Below are 20,295 nucleotides of genomic sequence, written 5' to 3'. Positions count from 1 at the left end.
CCTAAATCCCTAGACACTAGCATTTTTATCTACTGGCGGTTCACACGAAGCCCCATCTGCTTCTCATATCAACACACTTGCACTTGCCAACACAGGGGTCTACCGGTCTGGCTTGCAGGGGTCACAAAGTGGAGTAATGAAATCAAACTGGCTGAATGACAGAGTCTGCTGTTGATCACTGGAAATCGCTGAAGGTTTTTTATTGTACAGTATTATGATGGCGGGAATGCAAAAGGGAGATATTAAAGACTTGGTAGAGCTCTTTCAGTGTGAGTAATGATCAGACAGAGAGGGGCCACCGACAGCTTTACTGTTCCCCCGGGCCTCAAAGTGTTAAGGCTGCAAGCTGATACAGCAGAGTGCCCACTAGGTTACATGCTGTGTCGTGTATCATGCGAGGATGAAACCTATTGTGTTTTGATGGCTGTACATCACCTCTATGGATATGTGCGCTGGATTTATGTCTGTCTTATAGTGATGTCATCACTGTACACGAGAATATCCTGTCCATACATTCCACAAAGCATAAGAGAAATATCAAATACACATTTTATTGTCTATAAAAGCAAATGTCTTACCATAGAACATGGTATCTGTAGTCTTAAATGGTATTTATAAACCTGGAGAGGCCCTATCACTCCCAGTGGAATGGGGGACTGATGAGGTGAACTGAAGAGTGCTCTCTTTTATTTATTCTTTATGGTGCTTATATAAAAATAACCTTATGAAGTCAGAAATATTAGTGACATGCTGCGCTTTGAGTTCAAAGTTGAATGAAAGTTACTTTGCTGTCATAAGCCCATAGATTATAAGTTACGCCAGAAACCTAAGAGATGTCACTGATTATTTGCATTTGCCTGTTTTGAAAAGTGCGATCATCTTTGTCAACTTCAGAGATCTCATCAAATACTTCTTGTGTTGAAGTTGTCTCAGAAAATCTAAATACTACATGTACATATAATCCATTATAAATCAGCAGCTGTCAAATCTTCCTGACTATATACAGAAAATATCTATACCTGAATCTAATCAGAGGCTGATAAATATGAGCAATATAGAAAAACAACAAATAAAATGTTTGGCCCTGGACTGAAAGGGTTTAATGTCATGATGATACTTTGATAAGTTTATAACTTATAGCTCGAAACAGTCCAATATTCTTCTATGCATCACCTGTAAAGAAAACAAAGACATCATCTGTATATAATAAAATAATGTGAAATATTTTATACACTGAAAGGCTATAAATATAAAGATGAGTACAAATCAAGACTGCCAGGGCCTCAAATAAAAGCTCTTTGCATGGTGAAAGGTGAAAGCTGAGACGCTGTTTGGGGCTTCTAAAAAGCATCAGACTGTAAAGGCAGACTGGACCAAACCCAGGATCATTTCTCTACATTTGCTCTATTGACACTCAATCAGGGGTAATATTGAAGGAAATGGACTGTGACCCTGGAGGGATGTTCAAATAGAGTTACATCAGCGACAGTGCTTTTTAAACTTCCCCTCGTGAGGTATTACTCAGGGTTGAAGCTTCTCTCCGTCCTCTCACAGTTGGTCTCCTCTCCCTCTTCACCTTAATTTTACCCAAATTCCCAAAGGTGATGTATACACGAGTGGATGTCTTTATTCCTGATGCATGCGCCTTTTAGTATATTTCCACTCTTGACCAGACGGATTCTTTCAAAGGCCTCTCCCTTCCTCAGGATGAAGACAGATTTGGCAGGAGCTCTGTGATGCACGGCCAGCGCCGACAAATTCTGCAACATGCCTTGGACATCATAAATTTGACTATTGTCTTTATTACCATTAAAGTCCCCACAGGATGTTATTAGAAGTTAAGGCATCTGAAGGCAAAGCCTCCCAGCCGGCTATGGTGACCCATTAGGGATGGAGATTAAAGAGACGGAGAGACAAAGAGGGTGTGTTTTTACTGAACCTTTTCACTCCCACCTCAATAAATGTGGGAGCCACATTTTTCCAAATTCCTCCAGCTATGAAAAGAACTGTTTAGAAAATCCTGATTTTTTTTTATTTTTAGCTTTATAAGGAAGGATCTGGCAACCAGATGACTAAAAGACAAGTTTTGTTTATGTGTCTTCTTAGTTTAACTAAATGCATATATATCTGAAAGACAATAACCACATTAGTAATTCTAATGCAGAAAGAAACGACATACCATGTTTCATTCTGAATTCTTAGATCAGTCCTAGCCTAGAAACTGCAGTATGGTAGCAGCAAGAAATGAGATATTCATTACTTGCCTTCAATTATGCATCTGATTTCACTGGTGTGTTATCAAGTAGAGAGACCATTTGTGAATGTTAAAGCAGCACAATCAAGGGAAATTATAGTTACAAGAATTTGAAACTACCCTCAATTTATTCACTGAAAAAAGTTCATATTGTATGTACAGAGAACGGCAGAAACAGTTCTTAATGATACGCTGCTGTAAAAAGGAAAATTGCACTGTGCTTACATATTAGTCATTTTTTACCGCCATAGTACCATATTGTGGATAATAAAACACAATGAGGGATGGTCATAAAAACACAATGAAGCAATAACAATATATTTCTCATTTCTCCCAGGATAAAAAAAAAAAAAAAAATCCCCTGAAACAATAGCTTTATGGGAAAAATCCATGTGTCACAGGGGCGGCGCACAAACATTAATTACACAACACAAATAATAAACGTGCATTATGGGATATTATCAAATTTGCATACGAGGAGAGAGAAAAAAACAAACAGGTTAGATATTGCAGGCACTTGAACCCCTCCCCCAGTTCATGAAAACGTCAGTTAAAACAGCTGCTGTGTCAGAGCTGACAAACAAAAACAAACATGGGAATTTGACAGACGGATGAAGGAGATAAAAGAAGAGAAGAAGAAAAGGAGACAGTGAGAATGAAGCGCAGCCTTGTTGGTAACCTCCTGTTTGTACTGCAGACTCAGAGGAATAGTTGTGATTACTCCATTGACTGAATCATCTGCAAGGTCAGGCCTCCCATCTTCTCTCCCTCCTACTCCTCTGCTCCTCTCCCACTCAGCAGCCAAGTGGTTCATATGGCTGCCAAGACATATTCACAGACATATTGGAGCATCCAGTTACTGGCAGCGTTCGCAGACACTTAAAACACGTCCACCTACACACACACACGCACACTGGAACATTGGCAGTTGAACAAACATACTAGTGCTCTATTTTACGTACCCTTGTAGCTGTGATAGAACCTTGACCACAATAAACCTCTAGAGCCTGATCCTTGCATGTCTAATAGAAAACATGAACTTTATCTTCATCCTGGTTCAAGTCTTAATCCTAAAACCAGAATCCTGGAATCAGCAGGCACAAATTCATTCTAATGTTTATTAATAGGTCATAGACTTCATTCTTTCTGTATGAATCACTGCTTGTTTATGACAATAATTGTGTGATATGGAGGTTTAGTCTAACTATGAAAAAAATGTATCTTGCAATTATGGCATTGTTTGTAACTTCCTCAACAATTTCCATTTGCATGCACTAACTGCAAGTAACCAGGTAACCATTGTCTTTTTCATAAGTGGGTTGACAAGAAGCCCAGTTTTCATAATCATTATGGGGGGTTAGAATTACAACTTCCCCCAGCAGATTTCTGCTGGAGAATGCATGTATATGTGTCACCGGGATTCTAATTGGCATTTTACATGTATGCATTTGAATGACAAAGACTCCAGACTGGAAACGTGATGCTAGGACTATTGTGCACAAAGCAATGAGTCCAAGTCTGAATAAAAGATTTACAGCAACACAGGTTTCTACAGTAACCGTGGTTTGCCGTTAGCTGTGTAGCTGTGGTGCATGTAAATACTGAACAGCAAAATGGCTCCAAAATCTGATCCATCAGAATCATTTCTAAACCTCTTCCTATCGATACACACATTTGAACCTAAAATAAACCTGTCTATAATAAACTGCAACACCATATTAATGTTCACCTTTGCCCTTCAAGAAAAACAGCCTCATGTTGCAGAATGAGTCCTAAATCTGACAACTAAAACTTAACTTCTTGTTCTGACAGCGGAGGAAATACATACAGACTCTCACAAACACACTTTGAAAAATGCACCACTAATTATTTGAACGACGGAAAAGCTCCCAACTGGTTTTCTACAAATGGACATAATCATGGAAGGAAAACAAAATCAACTCTATTGTATCGGGCCGATGGATAGGCAAACCCACACAGAGGCCACCCACTGTAGAGGTGATGCGGTTTCCCATGTAACCGCCCTGATGAAATATTCAGCGAAGAACAACTCAGACACCTCGGGGCCAACGGGCTTCAGTTACGGCCAAATCATTCTAGGCGAGGCCGGGGCCAGAGTGTCGCTTTTTCTTTCTTCTCGTCATACATGACAACATTCACACACAGGGGCCCCATTCATTTTTAATGAGATACAATAATTAATAACCCAGACCTGACCCCATTTATGCTGCTGGATTCCATGGGTGGGTGGGACAGCGTAGGAATAAAGGAGATCTTAAGCTGTTTTTCTCCACTGAGAGTGCAGAAAAAACTGAGATGAAGCAGCCAGCAGAAGAAGAGAGAATTCAGGATTAGCATACTGAATAGAACAATCACCAACAGAGGGGTGGAAGGAGGACATACACTATGGGTACGTGTTGTATCTTAAGCAAAAGGGACATTTCCCTGAACTTAGGAGGGGGTGGTAAGGGGTGAGCGGTAATGCCCAAAACCCAAGCTCTGACTCCACAGTTCACACAAGCTGCTTAACCTCCGCACTCTGTCACTACATGCCAATCCCTCCCAGCACTCACACACACACACACACACACACACATGTGCACACAAGTCACTTAAAGCACCACAAAGTCACAGAAATAAGCCTCATTCACACAAGCATGGTATCGACTGACATGACATGCCTGGGTCGTGTCTTGTGCTTTGGATTATGACTGCTGTCAGATGTGGCCCAAACCAACTGTCTTCTGCTGTGTCTGCTCTGATGGATGGGTCGAAGCTGCAGATCATGATGGCGACAAAAGGTGGACAGTTGAAGGACTTAGAAGGCACTGATACACAGAGTTAGATGATCATGATGCTGGATAGTAAAAAGATCTCAAATCATTTCATTTCGATACAACGAAAAAGGATAATCATATCATTTCATATGAAGATATTCAGATAAAAAACATCTTTTTTTAAAAAATATTAACATTTTGTATTAACAGTCCCATAAAAATCTTTGTATCTAAGCTTTCTATAAAAAATCAGACTCATCGCCCTCTTTGTATTTTTCCCTGTTAATGCTCCGCAGAATCAGTCCTAATCGCCCAAAAGTTCCTTGTTACTGCCTCAGGAGTAAAACAGCCTCCCTTTCTCTGAACCCTGAAGTCTGCTGAGCTTGGCGAGCTGAGAAGGCGACGGGGGTACGTCTTGTCTGTAGGGGCCCTTGGATTGAGGTGGGGCCTGTGCAGGGGCAGAGCCTGGGGCCTGAGTGTGGTCTCTGTTGTGGTCGTAGGTGCTGCCACTGGGGGTTTCCTGTGCAGGAGGTGGCCTGGCTTTGTTGGCCTCCTGTTCTCTGCGTCTCTGCTCCTGCCTCAGCAACTCCTGTGTCTCTAAGAGGACGCGGGCGTTGAAGCTGGGCGTTCCCAGGTAGCCGTTTCGGGATCCCTGCCCGCCGGAGTAGCGAGGGTTCTCTTTGGATGTCTGGAATCCCTCTGGTGGCATGTAACCCTTATCCCATGACTCCTGGGACGCCGTGCTGGGGTTCTTACGAGGTTGCCTAAACACACAGATACAGGTAACAAGGTCAATCGAGCAGTTGAGTCACCATAAGAATCTAAAGGGAACAGAGGATGATAGCGGGTAGCTCTGCTCAGAATAGTTTTTTTCTGCAGCTGCCCCTGGGTCAGCACTATTGAGGGGGAATTCAAAAGAAACTGCACTTCAGCAGAGAATGTGTCCATTTTCACATTTTGTGAGATTAAAAGGGGGATGTGATAGTGACGCTGACTTAAAATATTAAAAGCAACACAAGTGGAGCAAAGAGGAATCTGTTATAGCGTGCTGCATGCTTACACTGAATCCTGTGACATAAAGGCCGACACATGAAAGAGACAGGAAACAAACGGGGGAAGCCTGAAACGCCCACAGGACTATTAGTTCCACATTGTAAACAAACACAAATGTTAAAACATCCCTGAGAAAAATGGCTGCTTTCATCCATTTATCTCCTTTTTGGAGATGCAGACGGGTGCACTTACAGCACAGACAGAGTAATGGCGGGCCTAACGGCGTTATCCGCCTTCTACTCATCTTCAGTCCGCTGCCAGCCTCTACACTGACAGGACAGCCCAACATGTACACACATATTATCTAACACACATACATTCCTTCCGCCAAAAACGCTGCTACCTTTTCCAGAAATTGGCCCCCGAAAAAGCCGTCACTGGGAACTGCCAGGTTTTTGGCTAAAGTGTCGAGTCTGCTCCTCCATTATTACGATCCATTAAGGCCGCAGTGCGATGGAAGACCTGTGACAGTGTCTTTTGCGTCAGGGGTGCTAAGAGAAATCTCATTCACACCTCACTGACCTGCTGTGTGCTTAAAAGGCTTCTGAGTCTACAGCACTGCAAGGCTGCTGAGGGAGACAGGGGCCCGGCATGCTTCGAGGCCAAAATGCCAGTATTTCTTATCTGGCTGAGTCTCAGTCCAGAGAGGATGAGGGCAACATAACACAGAAGATTCATTGTTCAAAGCATTTGTGTTTCTCACAAACCTTATAACGAGGTAAACGTGGAGATAAATTCTACCTTGAACTTTGATTTCTTATTTTGAATGGACTGAAATGTCTATGGGCTACTGTGGCTACAGAGATAACCACTTGGTGACAGCAAGAGCTGTGATTGGCTATTTGGGTTTGTTCTATTTGTGTTTTGTTTTAATATATGAAATTTCTCTGATTTCTTAAAAGTGAATATTTGGATTCTTTAGTCCCCTGTGACAGTAAAGTGAATATCTTTGGGTTGTGGACAAAACATGGCATTTTCTGACATTCTCTGGACAAAACAACTCGTCCATTAATCCAGAAAATGACTGGTTACCTGATAATGAAGATAGTTGTTAGTTTCAGTCCTAATAGGCAACTATCTGTCTGTATCACAAAGTAAATGATGTGATAGAATTAAAGCATTCATTTCATTAAAGCAAATTATTTACATCACTACTACAGACTGATCACTCAACTATAAATCAGGACCTGTAATATCTCCATGAGGAGTCAACTCTCTCTTATTCAGTATATTTTTTCTATTGCAAACGTAACATAATTCTAATGGGAACCCCACAGTTGCAGCATTGCTAAGGCATTTCTTTATGTATCTAAGGAGAGGCGAAGATCTAACGCACATGGCACTGTGATGTGAGTATCTGCGCCTTTGTGAGCCTTTGTGAGCTTAGTTCTACATTTATACATGCGTGGGCAATTGTGTATGCATTTATGTACTAATCTTGTTCCGCTCTGTGTATGTGTGTGCACGTGTGCCATTGCATGTAGAGCATGTGTAAGTATGAGGGTAATTGGTGTAGGGGCAGATGTAGGGACAGACTGCAGAGAGAGCCCCACCACATGCTCCATATCTGGGTTTTGCTGTCTGGGCGAGCCGCCACGCATTTACACCCCGGTTTGGCTCATGGAACAGCCAGAACTTCTCATGAGGGAACTGCTTATTTAGAAACCCGGGTGCCTGTTGAGGCAGCGATCTGCATTTTCAGCATGACCCTTTAGGTTTTAAAGCAGATACGAGGGAGAGGACGGAGATTTAAGGGAGAAACTTTTCGGTGGCGACGAAGAGAGAGCAGAAATGGCGTCGTTCCACAGGAATGTAACCGTGATTGATGCGTCAGGGGAGCTAGTTCTCTTATCACCTCTACTCCTGCGCCAGAATATGTCACAAAGTAGATTAGTTACATTTACAAAGGGAGGGGATGGGAAAATACATCATGCCAAAGAGTAGGGTAAATTTAGAATGACAGAACATAACAAACAAAGCCAGGAAGTTGGCTCACGGAGACATTTGTGGCCGCTGTGTGTTTCTGCTAAACAGCTGGGAAGAATCAGGGTTTATGAGAAGGAGGAGAAAGCACACATACACATGCACAGACCCAAAATGATTAGGGAAAGAAACCCCAAATGCTTGCACTGGGCAATGGAACAATCGTTGCTATATTGTACAAATAAATTGTCTACAAACCTGGAATAATGTTTTCTTTATAGCGTGGAACAATGTTGTTTTGGCTGGATGACTGAGCTGCACGGGTAGATGGTAGAGCTATTGGCAGCTCACTCAGGCCAACGTTAAGAATCTTATCTTGACCGCATTCATGTGTGTGTGTGTGTGTGTGTGTTTGTGTGTCTTTTTGTGTTTGAGTGCTTCTCCTTCAGGCTAATCAGTGGTCTCCCTTTCCTACTAACACACTCGTTCCTCTCCCGGCCCCTCTCGCCCTCCACTGTCTGTCACCGCTAATCCGCTCCAACAACAAGCCTTCATTACTGCTCTTCCAATCCTTACATCCCAGACAGCGAGCTAAGCCTGGCCGTCATCAGATAACCAGTCACCATGGCTTCTTCTGGAAGCTATCTGGGAAAGAGTTTTGTTTTTTTTTTGTGCGGGAATGTCCCCCTTTCTGCTGAACGGCTGAGTGCTCATGCTTCCTGTTTTGGAAGAGAAGGACAGGATGAAGCGGTTCCAAAAAAGAGGTGGTTTGAGACGGAGGGAATTGTGGTTATTAATCAGGGGATGTAAGACTTGAGCTCTTTAATGAGGAGCTGTGCCGAGACACGAGCTCTGAAAAGCCTCAGCTGGGGTCAAACGTCAAGCCTGAGCTCATGCGAGTCTTTACTAAAAGACGCTATGAGATTATGAGAGGAATGCATATCAAAGGCAACCCTCGCCTGGCTTCTTGGCCTGGCCAGACAAACTTTCCCAAGAGAAGGAAGGCTCCGAGAGGGGAGGGCTGGAGGAAACTGTCACATCACATGAGATACCAGCAGATAACACCTATGAAGGGAAAGCATAGATCGGTCTGGTCTTATACAGACCACATTGATTATGTGTCCATGTGGACCACAAATCCATATCCATAGACAGGAACATGTTTTAATCGACCTGACTGTGACTGTCCAGAGACAGCTGAGCAAAAGAGAATATAAGGTATGAAGAAATGATTGCTGTTTGTGTAGGGAGAGATTGGAATCGCAGGAGAGCAGAGTTACTCTGGCCAAGAACATTTAAAGACCACACACATGCACGCTGGCGCACGCACACACACACAAGCACACACACACATATACACACTGTAAGTGTTCTGTCTTTGTTTGCACTGGCCAAGCAGCCAAACTTAAAATAAATCAGACTTCACTCCAACTTCACTTTCAGAAATTTAAATCATAATGAACATTTCATAATACAAAAAAAATGCTCACATTGGATTGTTTTCGATGTGAAAATATTTAACAGGGAGAGGAAATGATGTTTACTTAATTATTAACCATAAATCCCCGTGTCAGCCAGTAGAGTATAGAACTTTCTCTATGAAATTTATGAGTGTCAGAGGATTGGTATAGGCACAGAAAGACACATAAAGGAAATGTGCATACAGATCTTAAATACAACAGAATTTTAACATATCTGACATCTCGAATGTTAGATATGTTTAATTTCTCTCTGACAAATATGCAAAGGAAGTGGAACAAGGAGATGGCAAAGATGAAGAGTGCTGGTTGTAGCTCTGAACTCTGTGTAAGGCAAGAGACTGCCAATAGGAGATTCCTTTCAAACATGATATTGGAGCTGTTATTCATTATAAAAGAAGTGTTGGAGAGGAGGAGGGGGGTTGATGCCTGTGACAAAGTCACCACATCCTCAGGGTCAACATTGACTTAATGAAGTTCGATATCAGTCAAATAACTCCAAGCGATCACATTAAATGATTTCATTCAAGGAGTTTTGCTAAGAATCATTTAAATGTCTGGAGATGAGTTGAAAGTGGCTTTGTGGTGATTGACTTTGTAGCCAAAGAGGCGTAAGTGTAAAGAAAAAAAAAGGATAAAGGCACAAATATGAGGAAAAGAAAAAAATGGAAATCCAAAAAGTCAAATGAAGAGGTTGAGAAAGGGCAAGAAAGACGTGATAAGTCACAGAGAGGGGAGGGAGACGGAGACAGACAGATGGAATAAAGAGAGGCGCAGGGGGAGGATGTCTCACCGTGGCAGGGAGCTGTACTGCCTCTGTGCTTGTTGGAAACCATCTCTGTCATCTTGCTGCTGTTTCTGGACCTGAGTCTCAACTGTTACTGAATGCCGTCCGCTCTGTGTCTCCGTCCCGTTGCTCACCTGCAACATCCAAGTTACACAAGTCAAGATACACACATAGAAAGATAGAAAAAACACACTCACACACACACACACACACATAAATGAGTGGATATTTTTCCCTCAGCACAACAGGTGGTTTGACAGTGTGTGTTAGGCTGCCCTCTGGGAACAAATAGTTAGTAGGTGTGATTCCATGATGGCGATGGCACTGAAAATGCACCTGTGCCAGTGGACGAAAAGTCCCCTGATAATTGTGTTAAAGTGATTAATTCACCAACATATGATCTTTACTGTCTGTTTTACAGTTTGTACTAAAGTTCCTAAGGCCAGACACAGCAGGGACCGGTCAAGTTGGAGCAAAATACGCATTTGGGTGTTTATTTTATTTATTTTAGATCATATTACATACATTATTTTATTTCTATCTATATTCTGTAGGTTTTTACAAAGGGGCTTATTCATATACCATTCCAAGTTGTATTTATAAAACAGTTTATTTTTTTATTTATTTTTTATGGCTGTTTCATGATTCATAGAGTGATAAATATATATGATATAATAATAATTATATTACACATAATTCCATCTGTAAAAATCAGAGAATAATTATAATAGTATAATGACTCATTTTTGAATTTAAACATACAGTCTTAGTAATACAAAAGGTAATTATCTTCATCATCATGTAAGTTATCAACTGAAGAAGTCTCATGTTGATATCTATAGCAGATGGACACAGTGAGTTATAGTGTTGGTCCTTAATGCTGCTGAGTTTCTGTTGATGGAGCTCTTTTAAAATTATTTTTAGACTCTCTTTTGTTTTCATTTCACTTAACAGTGCTTATTACCGGTATATGATATGATATGATATAAATGTTACATCATGATAATATATTGCTTGACCTATGCTGTGTATCTCTGAGCAAAGTAAGCACCTCTGCTATGCTGAAGACATAAAAATATAAATGAGTATCACCAGTCACTGCTTCATTTCACAGATCCGTGTGTGACTCGACTACACACCAGTAACCTGTGCCAGTGTGTGCACGTGCGTTTGTTGATCATCGGCGGGGTTGACATGGAGATATCATCTCCCTCAGCACTAGCACCCTGCTAACGAGCTGGCTGATGAAAGAACATGACAAGCCAATTAAACAGAGGCGAGCTGACGAAGGTGTAGCATGCGTGACTTGACCAAGTGTCAGTCTTTATAAGTCTCTGACGGTAATGTGGTGGGCTGTTTGGAAGGTTTGTGCAAGCATGTTTCTGTGAAATAAATATGAACCTATACCTTTCATTGATTTACTGGCAGCTGAGTTTTAAAATTAAACAGACCCTCCAAATCAATCAGTGTTTGGTAGCTCGGAAGGAGATTTTATCGAGTCTGGAGAATGTGTTTGTGTTTGCGGGGCAGGTGGTATGAGGGTGTAATAGTACATGACAGAATGGATTGATGGGGTAAAGGTGTGTTGGCAGATGGAAAGGCTATCAGCAAAATGTCTTATTGGAAACATCTTGTGCTCTTGAAATGACTGCTTTCCTCCTCACTTGGACAGCTGCAATAACAGCGCAATTACATTTCACTCAGCGTCAATAACAAGTCCTTTCTCAAGCCCTCCAAGTCCTAAAAACATATTAATAGTGTTTCACGTGGGCGAAGTGAATATCACTCATATGTTTCACATTTTGCTGTAACAACACGTCCCCCATTCAGAAAGTGTAGAGCACATAAACGAATATCAGATGAACAGTAAGGGGAAAGGAGAAATTATTTTACTAGGGCCTAATGCGTTGGTAAGAAAATAATTAGTCACGCACACTGAAAGTTTTTAACATGATTTAAAGGGAAGTGGTGAGGAATCCGGAGGTGTTTGACACTTCGGTTTAAAACTGAAGGGTTCAGGTGGATGACGCTGTGATGTCAAGAGAAATGCATGAGAAATAGCCAGGAGAGAAAATCAGTCAGTGTAATGGCATTATCCAGGGAAGGAGAATCAGATTATTCCATGTTAGGCCTGGAATACAATGCCATATAAAACATGACATTTGTTGAAATCGAATCAAAGAGACGTCCGTGTTCGTTTTTATCCAATAATGTGAAAAATGATGTCAATACGGCACGCTTTTATCTCTCCCTCGTTTCCTTGGTGGTGTCACAGACAAAGCACGGAGAGAAAAAAAATAAGTCTCCACCTGTTTAAACACAAGAGCGTTCACAGACGGTGAGCCAGGGGGGACATAATTATGAAAATTATTTGCAGCTATCAAAAATCCGGGACCAGGAAAGCAGCTGGGAAGGAGTGGAGCTTTAAAAGTTCAAAACATAAGCAGGACAGCCGAGGTGTAACATTTCTCGGTTCAGAGCTGATCGCAGACCTTTTAGATATCAAAGCAGGTTGTTGTGATGGGTCAGCACTAACATATGGCTTTACCGCCCACACGCCTCATAATGCTGCACAGGGAAAAGTTTGAAGAGAGCAGGCGTGCTGTACACAAACACACATGTGGAAGACATTGAAGTTGCTAATGGGCGGACAGACCTGACAAAAGCCCAGTTGGATAATGGTTCTCTCTTAAAGTCCTTGCACGACCCAATTCCGCCAGTTTATTAGAAGAAATCCCAGTCCATTTGTGGTCGCCGGAGTGTGTAGCTCCGGGCGGCATATCTATCCAAGAGCAAGCAGTGTGATCTGCCATTTCCCGGTCCCTGGACCACGAACCCATGGTGAATGGGAGGTTGGTTTATCTCCATATGACTTAAAGACTCCACAGCCACAGAAATGGCAGAACAAAATGCTAGCCTTATTTTTATCATGATGATATCTTTGTAGATGAATGTGTGGTGTAATAGTGATGAAATATATTATTATGTCCACAAAAGACAAGTGTAATCGCTTTGTTACCCTCTCCTCCCTCTGCTCTCTATCTTATCTGTGAACACAGTTTGGTGAGTACACTGAATGCAGTGTAAAAGCTTGTTGTGAAGGCCTGATACATTTGAGCACATGCACGCTTACGAGTGCAGATTTGTCTTGAACAGAACAACAATATTGCATTTGCTATGAAAAAAAAATCTATTTCACATTTGCAATGAGCTAAACAACTTTATGATTGTGAGGTGTTGTTCAAATATATCAGCAGGTCCTATTACTTATGGCGCTTGTAATATGATAGTAACGACTGAGAGAGAAATCGAGATAGAGGCGAGAGGACATCGAAGACGCGTCATGAAAGAAAGAGAATCCTTTCAGCACTATGAAAAAACATGAGATATAATTACAGGATTTCCCAGCTGCTTTCCAAAGTATGTTATGGTCCTGTATAAAACAGTAAGCGGAGTCAGCTGGTTTTCCTATAGACAGTTATGTTACTTTACTTGCAAGTACAGCATGTGCAATATATTAACAATGTTGTTTTATAGATTCATGCTATCATTTAAATTTTTAGTTAAGTGCTGCATTATTTCGTGTTTAACCAGTGCAGCACAGTGCTAACTCTTATGTGGTTTGTTACAGTCAGGGGCTTATACTGTCATGGCACAGAGCTATGTTGTCTTAAATCTTACCCTTAGCCCCTGGGAAGTCAAGTGACCGAGGCTAAAAATGGCTCTATGAGTTATTATCCTCACATGAGGTGTAGGAAACAGTTAGCTGTACACATTCAAACAGCCACCAACATATTCAGAGTATCCCGAGTTTGCATAAACACAACAAATACTTGCAGACACATGTATCCTAGTAGCAGGAAATAGAGGGATAATAAAATCAAAAGAATTCACATAAATAAGGGCTTTACAAGCTGCTGTTTGTGTGTTTGATCCAAGGTACCAGCATGGCGCTCACAGTGCTCTGTGTGGTCATGCTCACTGGCGCACCAGCATAACAGCACAAATTGATTTTATTGCCACAGACAGAGAGCGAGAGAGAAAAAGGCAATTCTTTGGAAAATACATAGCGCTTCATGATGAACATCTGGAAATCCCCTCTCACAGAGCAGCGGGGAGGGAGGGAGAGAAAACATGCCAGCTCTAATTGTGTGTGTTGGCTCGGGGGCTACATGATAGACAGGGCTTCTCGTGTCCTGGTCGTTATTCCATTAAGGAGGAGCCGGGCCTCGATGACTGACCTCACTGTCGCCGTTACAGGAGACGTACCTGGGCTCAGTCTCCCAACACTCCAGAGACAAGCCGGGGTCAAACTCACACCTCAAGCTGCTTCATGTGCTCGCTCTGTACCTGTTCCTCATTATCATCATCACATCTGCTGATTTTTTTACCCCCAAAGTGAAATGTTTTTAAGAGGTAATGTGTAACAGCAGCGTTTTTTTGGAAATTGTTGGACTGTTGGATTGACTTGTAATCTCAAGAATGTGACCACAGACAAAAGGAAAATAACTAAGTGAAATAAAGACATTACTTTAAGATGGCGGCTGCATTTGTTTTTACCTTGTACACTGTGTTAACTCTAAGTTCTCACACTGCTCACGTTAAGCACAGAACCCCTGGTCGATTTTGTCCGGTGACATTCCAATAAAGTTTATATGAATGTCATGTTCTGGTCATATCCTGGTTTAGAATGGTTTCTAAAATACTGATAAAAAGAGAGAAATGAAGCATTACTTTGTGCAATTCAACTTATGAATGAAGAGAAAAAAGACAACAAATATGGAGCTGCAGATGGCTGGAGATGCAGACAATCTGGTCTGTCTGCAGTGAAGTTCTGTTTTATATCACAGCAATCTCAGTTAAGACCACAGTTTTAGCCACAATATGTAAGATACTACTCGAGCAACATTAAAACAAGCTCACTGCAGCTTATAACAGATCTTTTGACAGCTGACCAAAGACTCGGCTTGCCAGAAATCCAACAGATCATCTGAGAGATTGTTGATCATTTACGCTATTATTCAGATGCTGTGGTGCCGTTCCAACTGCAGATCAAACTACAACTGATCTGGCAGATATTCAGCTCTATTCTAAAGCTAAAACCAAGCTCAATCTGTTCAGTTTCTATAGTTCAGTTCTTTCTTCAAACCTGGAAACGCCTCAGGGCAAGACAATCTCACCTGTAGGTCATTTTAGTAGCTGTTTTGCAGCTTTCAATCAATAAAATTTGAACATTTCCATTTCCATGGCACACATGATCTGCTGATGAAGATCATGCAGTGTGATTGAAAGTACTAGAAAAGCTACTAAATGGAACTTGAGGTGAGATTGTTTTGTCAGCTGCTGTTTCCAAAAGCGAGAATGAACAGTGAAGCTCAATCTTTAAGCCATTGTGGATAAGAAAGTCCTTCACATCCTCAGAAATGGATCCATGACATCTGGGAATCCTCCATCTGCTGACGAAGATCATGTTATATGATCCAGAACAACTACTAAATGGACCCTGAGATGAAATTGTTTAGTCAATATTACTTTAATCGTAATAGCTGAGTAAGTGGTTGAGCAAATCTAAACTGGTGCTGTTTGATTGTAAAAGAAATATGTAGTATAAATATTACAACCGAGTCATGCCTTGAAATGCTAACAGCTGCTTCTGTTCTGGCTTGTAGATCTGTGTGGAAGCCATTACGATGTAACCTTGAGCACTCAGGGACAACGTGCATCAAAGTGCAGGTTTGCCGACTTTGATGTGGTGGGCATGTAACTGTGTCTTGCCTTTTTTCTGGTTACATTCACTGAATGTTTCAATTTACAAAAAAGTGGAGGTCACGGAGGTTTCACTTTCATCACTGCGGACAACATTCACCAGTGACACACGGTGAGATCCACTGCAGAGATCAGTTTCTGTACAAAAAGCTGTCTTGATAGGTTGGACCACAGCTGAGGTTGTGTTTTCTGTGTGGGTTAAAACTCATTCTAGAAATTATACTGTTGTCACTTATGCCTCCACCTACACGCATGAAAACCCAGAGCTGAATGCAAAAAGTTCATTTTGTAAAAGTAATAAAGAGTTTTCAATTTTGCAATTATTCCAAAAATATACTGCTAAAAAGAAAACTTTAAGTGAGCCTTTGCTTGTACATCTCTGAAGGCTTTTTCTTTATTTTATCTTCTTTTCACCAACACGTTACCTCACTTTTTTTTTGTCTCCACCTTTTCTTTCATTGGTTTTCATACCAAAATTCTTAAACCATCCACCTTGAATAGAGCCATATCCATTCTTCTTTGGATGAGACTAAGACATGAGTCCCTCGAGTTCCTTTAATCAGTGTCAAAACATAACATGGGTACGCCTGTATCTTTCCTAACAAGCTCTGCCATTGTGAATCCTTGTTCTCAGGACTAAAATAACATGAAAGACGACTAATAAAATAGACTTCAATACTCTGGGGCTGCCCCTATATCTTATTACCAGTGAAATAGAGAGGGTATGCTCAACAATGTCAACAATCACAAGCAATTAGGAGCTCAGAGACTCAGAGAGAGCGACTGAGACTGCTTAGTGCTGAACAAACAGTTAACATCTCATTTTGACAGCGAAAATGGAAAGAGAGAGATTAAGAAAACAGTGGAGGGAGATGTCCACGTTCAGAGAGTTTCAACCATCAGAAGGACTAACACTGAAGCCAACCCAGCAAACCCAGAGCAAATAAAGTCTGCCTTCCTCTGTGCCTTTCCACATGGTGGGAAGTATGTTGTTACATCTACCCAAACCTCATTCAAAAAAATAGTAAAAACAGCCCTGCCACATTAGACCTTCTCTCCAAACCAATTTAATTGACAAACTGACACTAATAATTCTCCAGAAAATTGGATACCAAATATTTTAACGTTCAAGGTCTGACATCCTGACCCATAATTTAGAAAATAGCTCTGCTTGGTCTAACAATTAGCCGTCGTTACTCTACAACAGGTCAGAAAAGTCACTGGACAAAAAAAATCTTTGTCTGGCTCGAGCCATTATACCACAAAAATATACAAATATCTGACCTCTAACTCGTTCCTGCTTGATTATACGAGTGTGGCTCTATTATTGTTTGGTGAAAGGAGGATGTATAACTTTGAATTAAGTGTCAACCGATGAGTTTTGTCACTTAACAGACTTCTAAGACGTTAAAGTAAATTGTGTGACGGCATGTTGAAATCATCAGCGATATTATATGTATGTGGAGAGTTAATATGAAGTGTTTCTTTACCTAAACTCCAGGCACAGTTGAACTTTTTGTGCACAGAAGGAAGGAATATGCGATCAAGTCATAATGAATTAACAAAGGAATTAACTTGATTATATTTTTCCAATTATGATGAGTAAATCCCATTGTTGGTACAGATCAATCATGGAAGAGAAGGCTTAAAAAAAATTCTAATTTAAAAAATCCCTTTAATCAAGTCTAATGAAAATTTAAATGAACAGTGTGCCTCACTGTCTTCAATTTCTCTCCCCTTTCTTTGCCTCAAAGTCCTGAATAGTCACTTGCCATCGAATGTTTCCTTTGTTCATTTCGTCTCCTCCAAAGTGTGTCATATGTCCAAGACAGACAAGGCACAGACAGAGATGAGTAATTAGCAATTAGTTCCAGGTCAAAGGTTGGACCCAGAAATTAGAAATGAGTCTGAAAATTTGGCAGAAGTTGGAAATGCAGCCTAAAGTTTTATCGTCATGAGTCAGACAGTTTGGCATTCGTACGCCACTGACAGGAAGGATGACAGTGTCAGACAATTGAGGCTCTTCATAGAACCATTGAAATTTGATATCATGCTTCAAGCTCTGTTATATCAATAACCACTTTTACAAGTAATATTGTTATTATTGTAAATGCCATGATGCAGGAATGTATGACTCCAATAAAATGCTGTCTGCTGATATACGAGATATCTTCTCCTGATGATGGCAGAAAACAAATTACATTTGTGATCAATGTTTCTTTCATTTTATATACCGAGCATCAATTGCAAAGAAGAAAATGTACTGTGATATTTTTATCTACTGTATATTCAATCATCAAGAGAATACTCATTACAAAAAATATTTTCATTTTGTAGTAATATTTTTATGACACTAGTCAGTAGTTAAAGAAATTAGGCTCAGATCAGGCTCTACAAAATAAAAGTATCTGAGTGTACGAAATCTATTAATCAGCTGGTGGATTTTAGGGATAATTTGGCTATTTTAGACTTTATGTTTCTGTGTCTGTGCAGGTCAGCATCACTCTGATGGAGCGCAGTTCCTACCGACCACTCACCCAGGGCTGGTTGAAGCTGTAGGTGTGCCGATGGTCCTCGAGGTCCTCCTCCTGCTTGGCCTGCTGGAACTCATGCCTCAGCCGTTGTATCCGGTCGTGGTTACTGGGGGCCATCTCACTGCTGGGTGAGAGAGAGAGAAAGAGGAGGTGAGGAAGTGGAATTAGTTGTTTAGAATCCAGATATAATTTCTCAACAGGCTCTCATTTATAACACCTGGCACATTACTCTAGCTAGCATGTTGTTACTGATGCTTTTTCATATTTGAATAATTCACCTGACCTCTTTAACACCCCTCTAAATTGTGTTGAGGATCCCTTGATCTGACAGTCATGATTCCCCTTTGCATACCTGACTGACATCTCTATGTGCTTCTTCTTCCCACTCTACTAGCCTCTGATGTCCTGAGCATCTGTATAAATGAAAGTGTCCCTCGTGTACCATTGTGAGTGATGCATGTCCTTTTTAGACTGCAGGAGAATGTTGGCCTTTTATGGTACGCTGTCATTAAACACTGTTGGAAAACCCTCATTTACATCCCCTTCATTAAGGGGCTTTGAGGGGCCTGTCAATAGGAATCAATAGCCTTTCCTTCAGCTTAATCAGCCTCTCCTTTTATCACCAGCTACAGAGGCAGCACATGACAAAACGCATAATTATGATGAGACAACTGGCTTGATAATAAGCCTGCATTTATGCATACCAGAGGGATGAAAGTGACCAAAGGTTAGGAATTTGTGCTGGGAGGGGATAGGAGCTTGGGGATATAGGGAGTGGGATTGATACAGTGAATGAAGGAAAAGGGAGATAAAGGTAGGAGGTGTGTTCTGAGGGGCTGTGGCTGAGTGTGAAAGGGAAAGGTTAATCAAAAGCATGTGAAAGAAGGAAAAAGAAACTAAGAATCAGCTAGGACCTGTCACCCTGTCATTGTGCGCGTCCTCCTCAGTAGCACTTACAGGTGGCACACCAGCGGTGGAAGTGATTGCTTATTTGGGCCCAGAGGATTCTGGGCGCAATTATGGCGATAATTGCAGATTAGAACGAGCACATCCTTCTGATGATAATGGGCACTAGGACACGCTGCCAATCAAGCTTCATTAAAAGCACAATAAATAGCAGCTCATAAAGGATGAACGGATCTCGGTGCGTGCCCCTGAGTAGTACTTGGCGAGACACGGTTATCGTGTTATTCGTAGTGCCTGATCAAAATCAATTGTATTAGTTATACTCCATTTGATTCCTAAAGCTTTGTGTGTGTGGGAGCGCAGGAGCATACATTAGGTCTTTTATGTTGATGTGGGCAATTAAGTGGGTCATTGGGGTGTGAGTTGGCTTATGCTTTTAGTGTGTGGGGTAATGGTGAAGTTCTTCTATTACTGTTCATTACAAAATCAATATTCCCTTTATATTTGCTTTAGCTCGCTTAAATAGCATATATGATGTTAAAGAAATTAAACGACTTAATTGAACTCTATAAACAACAGAGCTATACAGAGTATAAGTGCAATTCTATGGCAACACTTATAAAAGATGGGATTCCCTCATTTTCTCTTTTACCCCACAACATTTTATTACTTTGAACTAGAAAAGCAGCACAAGAGTTATATGAAACATTCAGAATGTGTTTCTATATGATTACCAATGCTATGTACAGTGTATCCATCTGTTTGTTGATGCAAAACACACCACTACACCCAAACGTTTCCAGATTTCCCTGAAGTG

General features: G+C 41.1%; 1 protein-coding gene across 2 annotated transcripts in view; it reads right to left on the bottom strand.

Moving 5' to 3' along the window:
* Nucleotides 1-1,916: 1,916 nt before the first annotated feature.
* LOC104922457 (partitioning defective 3 homolog) overlaps nt 1,917-20,295 on the bottom strand; it is a 327,327-nt gene continuing 308,948 nt past the window's right edge. The window contains exons 22-24 of one of the 2 annotated variants that reach the window (XM_027274132.1): nt 18,576-18,696; nt 10,279-10,406; nt 1,917-5,795 (exon numbers count right to left, since the gene is read on the bottom strand). In XM_027274132.1, coding sequence (XP_027129933.1) covers nt 5,366-5,795; nt 10,279-10,406; nt 18,576-18,696 — 679 coding nt within the window. In that variant the 3' untranslated portion in view covers nt 1,917-5,365. The remainder of the gene's footprint in view (nt 5,796-10,278; nt 10,407-18,575; nt 18,697-20,295) is intronic. The other variant, XM_027274131.1, reaches the window with a different exon arrangement.

The sequence above is a fragment of the Larimichthys crocea genome, chromosome XXIII (assembly GCF_000972845.2).
Source record: "Larimichthys crocea isolate SSNF chromosome XXIII, L_crocea_2.0, whole genome shotgun sequence".
NCBI classification, from domain to species: domain Eukaryota; kingdom Metazoa; phylum Chordata; class Actinopteri; family Sciaenidae; genus Larimichthys; species Larimichthys crocea.
This window is presented reverse-complemented; position numbering and strand designations above follow the sequence as displayed.